General features: G+C 40.7%; 1 protein-coding gene across 1 annotated transcript in view; it reads left to right on the forward strand.

Annotated features, from left to right (window-relative positions):
• Positions 1 to 11783, forward strand: part of mao (monoamine oxidase) — a 28565-nt gene extending 16782 nt beyond the window's left edge. The window contains exons 5-16 of the mRNA XM_058082905.2: positions 2253 to 2357; positions 2428 to 2519; positions 2648 to 2789; positions 4509 to 4658; positions 4746 to 4905; positions 4999 to 5095; positions 5969 to 6022; positions 6108 to 6165; positions 6227 to 6324; positions 6393 to 6504; positions 9603 to 9665; positions 9758 to 11783. Coding sequence (XP_057938888.2) covers positions 2253 to 2357; positions 2428 to 2519; positions 2648 to 2789; positions 4509 to 4658; positions 4746 to 4905; positions 4999 to 5095; positions 5969 to 6022; positions 6108 to 6165; positions 6227 to 6324; positions 6393 to 6504; positions 9603 to 9665; positions 9758 to 9913 — 1287 coding nt within the window. The 3' untranslated portion in view covers positions 9914 to 11783. The remainder of the gene's footprint in view (positions 1 to 2252; positions 2358 to 2427; positions 2520 to 2647; positions 2790 to 4508; positions 4659 to 4745; positions 4906 to 4998; positions 5096 to 5968; positions 6023 to 6107; positions 6166 to 6226; positions 6325 to 6392; positions 6505 to 9602; positions 9666 to 9757) is intronic.
• The last annotated feature ends 315 nt before the right edge of the window (positions 11784 to 12098 follow it).

The raw sequence follows: 12098 nt of genomic DNA on the forward strand, positions 1-12098 counted from the left end.
GCTTGAAGGACATCTCTTAAAGAGACAGTAGCAGACAAGACGTGACCTGGCTGCAGTAACAGCAGCAGTACTAGTAGTAGCAGTGAGTCAGTGGACTAATAGCTACTCAGCATGTGTGCGCAGCCATTGTGTAATCAGGGTTAGCTTTGGCGCGAGCCGCTGCTGTTGCTAATCAGCTTTTGCTTTGGCAGATTGTAATCCCAAAAACTCCACTGCTCACTTTCCTTATCAGCAGCGGCCCAGAGGCGACTGCAGCCTTCACACTCTGGCGAGCATTAGAAGACGCCACCGCTTATCATGGCGCTATCGCATGACGACAAGCGGCATAGTAACATTCGATTGTGCCAGCATTACAGTTATCTGATCGCTAGTGTGCTGCTATGCTATTTTCCCAATCTGCACTCTACCGCATCAACAGTTACACACCCTAATAGACGTTCAATACAGGATGAAATGGCTTGCTGGGGTGTTTCTAACATTTTGGTTGCCTCAGCACCACTTATGGGACCCTATAGGTGTTTGGTCTGTACGCGACATTGTCTGATGTCTCTGCTGTCTGATGTAGACACAGTGCTGGTGTGCATCCTCTTCCTCCTCCCTTTTGTATTCACTTCACCATCGTTGCCATGGAGACAGCAGGAAGGAACTGTTGCTCCGTGGTGACAGACATTACGAGTCACCAGGTGTTGTCGTATGTATTGCTCTATAAGTCATAGCAGTCATAACAGTCATGTTGGTGATTATTATTTGTATGATTATTAGTATTTTCATCAATACACCCCCAGTGGTAATATAAGCGCTTGAATGACGCCAGGTGCCAATTGCCTTTACAGGTCCCGCATTTTCACCGATTAAAAGATGCCAAAAGATGCCACAATAGGCATATATTACAAGTGTGTCTAGCCTTGACGCTGGACAATTTAAAAGGGCTTTTAGTAAACCCCACGAGGGTTGTGTTTGTAGTTTTAATGATAATGTCAAGTGCTTGGCTACAAAAGGCGCTATTGTGTTCTTTTTCCACTTTAATGTTGCACTTGTCCAGTGAAATACAGTGGTGTCATGCATGCTTTGTATTATGCTAGCACATCTGTAGCTGATTGACTTATTTACTGTAACGATCCGTGACTTAGACAGCGTGACAGTATGTTTAAGTTCTCGTTTCCATGCCTCAGTTCCTGTTTGTTTACCCTTTACCCTTGTTTGCGCCCTGTCGTTAGTTAACATTTGTATGGAGTCATTAAAGGGGCCCTATTATGCTTTTCCCCCTTTTCTGACCTATAAATGTAGTTAGAATGTTAAACGATGTTAAAGTTTCAGATAAAAGACGTTTGGGATGTCTCAAAATACTCGGTTTCAAAAGGCATGGTAAAACTGCCCCTTTGTGATGTCACACAGGGGCAGACTTCCTTATATGGTTCATAGTTAGGAAGCACTTTAGGCATGTGACCAATCACAGCGGAGTGGACATGCACGGAATCCGTTTGGGCAGGAAGCACAAATCCAAGGAAATACAGCTGGAATAGGTGTGGACTCTGCTAAATCTAAAAGGTTTTCTATGTGGGTTATTGTGTGTAGCTGCTCTATAGGAGACCACAACTCAATACAAAGGGTCGAAATATGAGCATAATAGGTCCCAATTAATAACAAGTACACTTTTACCTGCACATTTGGTCCTGCTCTTTGTCGAGGGTTTAGCCAAAATGCATAAGCCCAAATGTGACAATTTACACTCTTGACTTATTTTAAGATGTGTAAATAAGGCATGTTAATGTTATATTTTGTTAATATTTCTGCATATTTACGCCAACCTGATGCTACTCTTTGGGTATGCTTGTTTTTCATGTACTAAATTACTTGTTATTTTTCATTTCAATGAACACACCCTTATCTGGTAAACTGTAGTACTTATCATCTAAATGAGTAAATGAGTAACACGGTCAAAAGTCCAACCATTTTTAAAAAAGTATACTTTGGTATAATTACATAACCAGTGTGTCATAATATGTGACTTATGTAATGATTGATGAATGATAACGTGTGCACTCATATCCTAAAGTCAAGTTTAGTAGTGATAAAAGGGTGATGCGGTTGAAAATAATATATTCACTTTAATGTGTACTGCATGTTATTAGATATAGGGACTGTCAAGGTTTGCTATTTTTAGCTTTTTATGGAGTTTGCCTGTTAATATTAATAATAAGACTGTTAATCATTTCTACAAATACTATAATTCCAATGTACATGTCCATTAGGGAAAGTCTCACCCCTTCAAAGGGTCCTTTCCCCCCATGTGGAATCCCATCGTCAAGTTGGACTTCAACAATTTGTTCAGGACCATGGACGAGATGGGCAAAGAGGTAAACCATGGGACACATTCTGATTACACTTTTACGGTCTCATGTCTCAGTTTGTCTTCTGTCTTTGAAGATCCCCAGAGAGGCCCCCTGGAAAGCCCCCCATGCTGAGGAGTGGGACAAGATGAGCATGCATCAGCTCTTTGAGAAAATCTGCTGGACCAGGTAGCATAGGGTCCAAAGTAGACCAGTCTTTTTGGACTTACATACATCGAAAAGTCCAACATGATCACATCCAGGATGCTGGTCCAAGTCAAGTTTTTAACTTCAAATCCTCCTCTGTGTTCCCCAAGTACCGCCCGCCGTTTTGGCACCTTGTTTGTCAATGTCAACGTGACCTCTGAACCCCACGAGGTATCGGCCCTGTGGTTCCTGTGGTATGTGAAGCAGTGTGGAGGAACCATGAGGATCTTCTCCACCACCAATGGAGGACAGGTATGACGCTTACCTCCTCGATATGCACACTACAGGGCTCGACAATAACGATGTACCGATGGCCCGGGGCAAGTTAAAACAAAATTCGGGCAAGTAAATCTAATCAGTGATATTCTCGTCGGGCAAGTGCACTTTGGCATGCCATACTGCCAAGTTTTTTTTAAAAGCAGTTCTTGTTGGGTGTTGGTAAAACACGGTGGTAATTTGCAAAGCAATCCTTGCAAATCTTGAAATGGACCAATCAGAATCGTTTATTTAGACCGCGGTCCGTAATCCACAGTCCGCGTTTTACCCACACCCGTTGTTCGCGATCAACCAATCAGCGATCGTTTGACTACGAAAACATCCATCATGGCGTCGCTGCAAACATCGTCTAATTCTGAAGGAAACAGCAAAAAGTGATGAACCAGTGCCTCCTAAACAAGTATTTTATTAGCGGCAGCAAATCAAAGGATGGCACAGGTGAGTGAATCACATTGCTGTGACAATTTGAAGTGGTCACAATGAAACACCACCGATTAGATCCAATACCAAGTGCTGATTTTGCACAAGCTACAAAATCTAGAGCTTCCATTTCTCTGTGGATTTTTCTCACCTTTGCTTCACAAATTATTGTTTGACCATTGAGCTTTTTTTTTCTGGATTAAAAACACATTACTAGTACACAAATGTGTCTATTCAATAATGTTTCATTGTGGTGCACAACTTATAAATATCACTGCTTACTACGACTATGATGTGTCAGGTATTATTTATTTTATTATTTTATTTATTTGAGATTCTCATGTGATGCCACAAAAAATTACATGATATCATTATGGCAGTCTTTTCATTTTACATGGGGCAAGTTCGGGCAAGTAGTTCTCACCTTAAGGATTCCCTATGGGCAAGTCATTTTTGTTTTTAATGTAGAGCCCTGCACTAGTTTGTGTTTTCAGGCTCATTTGAGCGTCATTGTCTACTCAAAATTGTACTTGTTTGGGATGTGGGAGGAAACGAGAGTACCCAGAGAAAACACATCGGGAGAACATGTAAATTCCACACCGAGATGCCCAACCGGAAATTCGAACTGTGTGGCTAACATGGTAACCACTCTGCAGCCAACTAGTTACCCTCCAATTTATTGTCTGTTTTCTCAACTTAACCAAGGGTTTGGAAAATAGTGGTGAAGAAGGATGAAGAAGCCAAAACTTACCACTTCCACACTAAGAGGGAGTACGTCTTTTTAGCCTATCATGTAGGACATGCCATGACTGACTCCATGCAGTGTGTGTGACTAAACCAATGTCATGTGTCAATAATGGAACATTACTGACGCCTAGTGGCCAATATACTACATATACTTTTGTAATATTGTCTAATGATACACCAAAGTAAAAACAAGGGAGAGAACGATAATCAATTACAACAATTACATATACATTTGTACATTTAAAAAAAAACTTTTTTGTCTTAAAACTTTTTTCTTGTAATATAGGCACTTATTAATTTTATAAAGACTATATTGCTCTTAACATCACAATTTGTTTTTTCTCATAAAATTATGACTTTTTAATTGTAACATTACAATTTTTTCTCATATGACAACTGTATAATATAATAATAATAATAATAATATAATAATAATAATTATGTTAAATACCACAACTTTCCTTTTGGTAAAATTACGGCTAAAAATACTTTCCAACCATATTTAATGCTAGTTTCCGTCTTTTTCAGGAGAGGAAGTTTGTGGGCGGGTCCAGCCAGATCAGTGAGTGCATGGCCAGAGAACTGGGGGAGCGTGTCAAGCTGCAGTCTCCGGTCTACAGGATTGATCAGACTGGTGACATGGTAGTGGTGGAGACGGCCAATAAACAGACCTATATGGTACTATAATGAGCCACCGACATCCTATTTCTAGTATGTGTTGCTCTATACTGCTATCGGCTGACGAGTACTGCATCTGGTCCTCAGGCCAAGTACGTGATCGTGGCGACGCCTCCTGCTCTCAACCTGAAGATACATTTTAACCCTGAGCTGCCCCCGCTGAGGAACCAGCTGATCAACCGCGTCCCCATGGGCTCAGTCATCAAATGCATGGTGTACTACAAAGAAAACTTCTGGAGGAAAAAGGGTACTTTAAAAGCCACAAAGGGTTATTTGTCATTATTTGGGAATGCTGAAATTTTGTGTTGTTTCTTCATCATTTTTGTTTTGTATCCACCAGGTTTCTGTGGCAGCATGGTGATCGAAGAAGAGGGTTCACCCATTGGCTTGACGTTGGATGACACAAAGCCTGATGGGACCGTCCCTGCCATTATGGGGTGAATACAGGCTATATATATACTGCTATATAATGCAGTGACAGAACAGGATGGACCCTAATTAGCCAAACAATAGTTTTTTCCATGTGTGCATAGGCTTACATACGAATAGGTCATAGAAAAATGGTCATGCTGACTATAGAACTAAAAATATATGACTAATAAGAACTGAACTACATGTTATTATTTTTCAATTTAACTACTGAGTGTGACTTATTTTTGCGCTTGAATGACAAGTAACTTGTTAATTACATTGGTCAAGGTAGTTCTAGTAATTTAATGTTATATATTGGTACATGTATTTTCTTATTATATAGTATTTTGATAGGATTCCCCCATTGATTTATTATGGGAAAACATAATTTAATATCATATGATAAAATACTGGTTGCACGGTGACGAGTGGTTAGCACGCAGCCCTCACAGCTAGGAGACCCAAGTTTGAATCCACTCTCGGCCATCTCTGTGTGGAGTTTGCATATTCTCATGTTGTTTGTGTATATGTGCCCTGTGATTGGATAGCGACCAGTCCAGGGTGTACCCCGCCTCTCGCCTGAAGACAGCTGGGATAGGCTCCAGCACCCCCGCAACCCTTGTTGTGGATAAGCGGTAGAAAATGAATGAATGAATGATAAAATACCAAAAATATGGGGATGGGTATCAAATTTGCTGCTTCTGTAGGCCCTGGCCAGATTCCGTCTGTACTAGCGAGCACCATTTCATGTAAAATCAAAAGGTACCTAAATGCCAGTCTCCGTGGGTTCCTTAAAACATAAAATTCACATGTGAAAAAGACAGCACCAACAAGGAGACAAATTAGAGCTGCAGAAGCTTAAATAGGTTTTCCAGTAACTATTCATTTCATTCTGGCAGATTCATCCTTGCCCGCAATTGCAGGAAGCTCTGTGGGCTCACCAAAGAAGAGAGGTATGGCCGTCGCCATGGAGGCAAAAGATGTGAAATGATGCACAATGTTTCATCCCATTAATGTCCCTGTGTCTTTTCTGTTCAGGTTGAAGAGGATCTGTGAGATCTACTCCAAAGTGCTGGGCACTGAAGAGGCTCTACATGTGAGTGTGGCCTCCCAGACACATTCTGGAAGACTGACCCTATTTACATTGTGTCCACCAGGCAGTGCACTATGAGGAGAAGAACTGGTGTGAAGAAGAGTACTCAGGAGGATGCTACACGGCCTACTTCCCCCCGGGGATCCTCACACAGTTTGGGAGGTAATGTCACGTTGGAAAACTTAAAGGTAAACACTGGATATTAAAGGACGTTTGTGTCAACCCTGCAGGGTCCTGAGGGAGCCCGTGGGCAGGTTGTACTTTGCGGGGACTGAGACTGCCACTGAGTGGAGTGGCTACATGGAGGGGGCTGTCCAGGCCGGAGAGAGGGCGGCCAGAGAGGTCAGAACATACAAAGTTTGTGATACAAAATTCCATATAGGTCTCCCCTGGATGTGCCTGGAATACCTCACCGACCCTGATTGTCATGCAGACAGCCCGACCACTTTGTATTTTCACCCTGTCGCCATCCCGGGGTCTTGTGTCCAGGAGATATGCTTCATCCCTTCATGAGGGATAGTGCGCCACTTATTTGCAGATAAAGTAGAAGAATATTTATATATTTTAGTATGATTTATATCAGGGGTCTCAAACTCAATTTACTTGGGGGCCACTGGAGCTAGGGTCTGGTCAAGACTGGGCCGCATCAGGTTCCCCCCCCCCCCAAAAAAAACACATTTATTAAAAACAGAAAAATATACAAACTTTTTCAGTGCTTTGGTTCCGATTTTCTACAAGAAAAGCTCTGATAAAACATTCCACTTTTCTCAAATATCTTAATTTTTATTTTTCTGCACAAAATAAGATTAAAATAAATAAACAAATCAAAAATAAAGAAAATCAATCAGTAATAAATAAATATAATAATAATAATAATAAAACGGCAAATAATAAAAACTTAAGAAACCATATATAGTTGGTAGGTAGACAAATTATTTTTTTCAGATTAAAATTAACAAAGCATTATTAGAGCCCTGTAGACATGACAAAACACAACTATAGTCACATTTATACTCTTTTTATTTACAACATATTGCGCAACTGCAGGGTCTTGAGACACATGCTAACTCGCAAACTAGAGAGCTCGCGACCTAAACGGTAGCCTTCAAGTTATTTCCTTTAAACTTAAATAGCCAAAAACTTACCACTTCCACACGGATAGGGAGGATAACTATTAACAGTTATTTAACCTTTAACATGAACATTAATCAAACGTAATAATTTTTTCTGGGTACATGATACCATACAGCATCCATATCAAACTTGCGCGGGCCGCACTAACATTAAACTTTCATATCAAGGCGGGGGCCTCAAACTAGTGTCCTGCGGGCCACATTTGGCCCGCGGGCCGCATGTTTGAGACCCCTGATTTATATAATAAAACATTCTAATATATTTTATTTGGGGGCTGTCAAAATGCTATTTGTGATAATCATATTTTGTGTATCCTAGCATGTACATGACATTATGCGTGGGATCTCAGAAGATCATATCACTTCCTTAACGTCCAATCAGTATTGAATAAATATACGCTATATATTCATAACTACATCATTTTCCAAGGGTATTGAAGGACAAACTTTGCGACATGGTTCAAACTATTTAAATGGGAATAGTCAAAAGGCTTCCCACAGGGATCCATGCTAGGGACCCATTTTGTTTGCCAAATCCTTGGACGCTATCGTCTTTCTAATGTTTGAGCAGATCCAAAGTGTCAGTCGGTTCAAAGATATTGTTTCGCTAGAAAGAGGCTCCTCTCTTGTGGCTTATGGAGAACATCATCTCCACAAATGCACCTGCCATGCTAAAACCATCCAAATCACGTGATAGCCACTGGAGCATGGTCTATAATGAGGTTGCCTGGCACTCATTCGCTATCACCAGGGATCAGCTTTGCTTTGTTAGCTTGGTTGGAAGACATCTTCTCTACCTTAATTCACTTTGATGCCGGAAAACTGGAAGCCGGCAGTCATTAGTGAATGCTTTGTGTCTCGTGTGTCCCCCAAAACCCCCTCACCGAAATCCCGGAAAGATCACTTCTAAGTTTTGTGTACTTTGAGTAGGATTCTTGTACTTTTGACTGTACAATTCTCTTGTTGTGTCTTGCTGTTTACTTATTTATTCATTAACGTGTCTTTTGATGCATTCTCGTCTAGTTTTCCCTCTTGAAGACGAGAGCATCTCTAGCGTGTCTTTTTGTGTCTTCCACAAACACTGATACATTTTGTATGAACACATTTGTCACACCAAACAAAAACAAATGGAACATGAATAGTTTAAACATGACAAAGGATACACAGTAACTCACAGTAAAGGAGCACAGTAAAGTGCTCCTTAAGGATACCGCAAATGTTTATACGCACATTTCTATTTCATTTGCAACTTGGGGAGTGGTTCAGGCCACCGAACGTTGTAGAAAAAGAGTCAACAGGAACAAAGTCTGACTGGCAAACCATATGAATTTAGTTTAGAATTAAATGAGATTTAATTTAGAATTAAATGGGACCTATTATGCTCATTTTTCGGCCCTTTGTATTGAGTTGTGGTCTCCTATAGAGCAGCTACACACAATAACCCTCACAGAAAACATTTTAGATCTTCCAGAATCTGCACCTATTCCAGCTGTATTGCCTTTGATATGTGCTTTCTGCCAAAGCGGTCTATTTTAATTTATTCCTCCGGGCATGCCCACTTTTGCTGTAATTGGTCACACGCCTAAAGTGCTTCCTAACTATGAACCATATAAGGAAGTCCGCCCCTCTGTGACATCACAAAGGGGCAGATTTACCACGCCTTTTGAAACCGAGCGTTTTGAGCCATCCCAAACTTCTTTCAGGGATCACCTCGGAATGTGAAAACCTCATTATCTGAAACTTTGTCATTATTTAACACGAGATACTACATTTATAGGTCAGAAAAGTGGAAAAAGCACAATAGGTCACTTTTAGGTTAGCATAGTAGCGCAGCGCTTTGCAGCGTTCCGAACCTTGCTAGCTGTGTGCAAACAACAGTTTTTCAAAGGGCATAATTATATGTGCCCCTAAAGCCCACTACAATTTCAGCATTTGAGGTTTTTTTATGTAAAAATGACAAAAAAAAATGGCAGCGAATTTGAGTTTTTGAATACCTTTTGCATTTTTAAAATTTCTATTGAGTTTTAAAAATAACCTTCAGCGTCTCAGCATCTTTGAGGTTTGGGTGTTTCATGTGCTTTTTTTGCAACCAGGGTGAGGGGAGAGGTCTTCGCTGCTTTGCACAGTAGAGAAAGGACAGGGAGAGCCGGCAGTGACAAAGTCAGGACAGATATTTATCTTATTTATCTGTTTATCTACATTGATTTACAGTAGCTAACTTTTACCACCACATTATCTAACCTGGAAGGGCACTGCCCCATTTGCCCCCCATGGACTGTACTTACATACTAAATGTATATGTTCCAGGTTTTGTGCGAAATGGGTCAAATCAACCGCAGTCAGATCTGGCTGCCGGAGCCCCAGTCTACGGTGAGAAGAAATCTTCATCACATTTCAAAGCCTCAAAGACATGTGTCATGTGACTGACGCCTCTCCTTTCTCTGCCCCCACCCCCCAAACAGGAAGTCGTGGCGCTCCCTTTCAAGACCACCTTCTGGGAGAGGAACTCGCCTACAGTGGGCGGCCTCCTCAAGCTGATGGGCGTCACTACTGTAGTGTGCGCTGCCACAGCGGCTGGCGTGGTCGCCTACAAGAAAGGGCTTCTCCCACGGTGTTAGCCACTCATTTCCTGTCCACCCGTCACAACCGTCGTCCCGTCTAGTCACATGTGGCTCGTAGCAACATGGACGTTTTGAAGTGGTTTAGCTACATGAGTACTGTACTGACATACCATGCATCATATTTCCATGCATTGCCAATTTACTTATCATTTACTTATCATTTTTTTAGCTTGTGTGCATGCATAATGTCCACAAGTGGGTGTGGGGGCGTGAGTGTGGGCGTGTGTGTGTGTGTATAATTACCTCTGCTGATTTTTTCGGTGCTGATTTATTGTTCTGATGCAGCATTTGTGCCATTGCAGACAAGTCAAACAGGAGGTTGAAAAACAAGTCTAGTTGCCTACTCTTATTGTCATTTTTGTTATTCAAATTGTCAACCACTCTACATAAAAGCAACACACTTGGCCTAAAAGAGTTCACAAAAATAAAATAACGCAAACACATCTACCTCAGTCATCCATGTTTTTCATTTTTCATTTTTTTTTTTTAAAGAATAGGATTGGAATACCCATACAAGAATAATTAATAAGTGTGAAATCATCCTGTGAATGACTACCCAACGGCATTTTAATTATACACATTTTACTATTTGTAGGGAAATTCTAAATATTCTCTAAACAAAGCAAAAATGTACATAATAATAAATACATTTATGATAATAAATATACAACAAAATATGATCTAATGATTTCAATATTTATTGTAGTAATTATTAGGGGTGTCAGGAGATTAAAACATGACAAGATTTCATATTCTTATTGAAATATTGCATTATTATTCTACACACGTACATATTTATACATGGGCCGCACAGGTGGATGAGTGGTTAGGATGTAGGCCACACAGTGAGGAGTCTGGGAAGACCGAGTTTGAATCTCTGTGTGGAGTTTGCATGTTCTCCCTGTGTATGCGTGGTTTTTCTCCAGGTACTCCGGTTTCCTCCCACATTCCAAAAACATGCTAGGTTGATTGGCGACTCCAAATTGTCCATAAGTATGAATGTGAGTGTGAATGGTTGTTTGTCTATATGTGCCCTGTGATTGGCTGGCAACCAGTCCAGGGTGTACCCCGCCTCTAGCCTGAAGACAGCTGGGATAGGTTCCAGCATACCCACGACACTATTGAGGATAAGTGACATAGAAAATGGTTGGATGGATGGATGCACAAACCATAATAAGACATTATCATAAAATCGTGCAAAAGTATCTACATAAGCCTCAGCCTCAGCCCCCAAAATCTTCTATTTATGCATTTTTACATGGGTGCAAAAATAATTTTTAGTTCTGAATTTATCTGGATTTGTTGACAATAAGAGTAACTTGTTGATCAATGTGATCCAAGCATTTGAATGTATTTCCCCACAAAATTTTTACCTCTCAGTTCTCCGTAATGAAACTTTTTAGTCTGCAAAGGAGCCTTTTTTTATTGTGTCATTGTCATCGTGTCTCACCTCAGCAGTAGCTTTAAATAGATGGACATGATGACAATACAACATTTTAATCATGTGTAAGCTTTTTTTAGTGTAAAACATTGGCATGACTTCAACTCCATAAGTTATAGTCACTTTGAGAAGCAACATTAACACTTTTATGTTGTACAATCGTGTGTGTGTGTGTGTGTGATGTCAGTGTAGTCTCTGTTGTGCCTTACTGAGGGAAAATGGTGTTTGTTTCTTATATTGGTATTTCTCATAAGTGCCTGTGTGACTGGACACTCTGCAACGCCCTCGTCCTTCATTCATTCAACCATTCCTTTGGTCCACACCAGCTTGTTTTCCTGCTTTTGATGTCTGCAATTCCTCAAAAAGAACGTGGTGATAGTGATTTATGACAGAGAAAAACAAGTGAACAATAAATCTTTTACTCTTTTTCTGTGCAGATTGTTGTTTACTATATACAGTGGCCTAGAAGCGCAAAGGACAACATTTACAATTACCCAAACCGACCAATAAAATTATTTGTTTTAATTCATTCATTAAGTCATTTTTATTGTAATATATGTATATATATGGGCGGCACGGCAGACGAGTGGTTAGCGCGCAGACCTCACAGCTAGGAGACCAGGGTTCGATTCCACCCTCGGCCATCTCTGTGTGGAGTTTGCATGTTCTCCCCGTGCATGCGTGGGTTTTCTCCGGGTACTCCGGTTTCCTCCCACATTCCAAAAACATGCTAGGTTAATT

This window comes from Doryrhamphus excisus, linkage group LG12 (assembly GCF_037039965.1).
Source record: "Doryrhamphus excisus strain RoL-2023G ecotype Guam linkage group LG12, RoL_Dexc_Guam_v1.1, whole genome shotgun sequence".
NCBI classification, from domain to species: Eukaryota; Metazoa; Chordata; class Actinopteri; order Syngnathiformes; family Syngnathidae; genus Doryrhamphus; species Doryrhamphus excisus.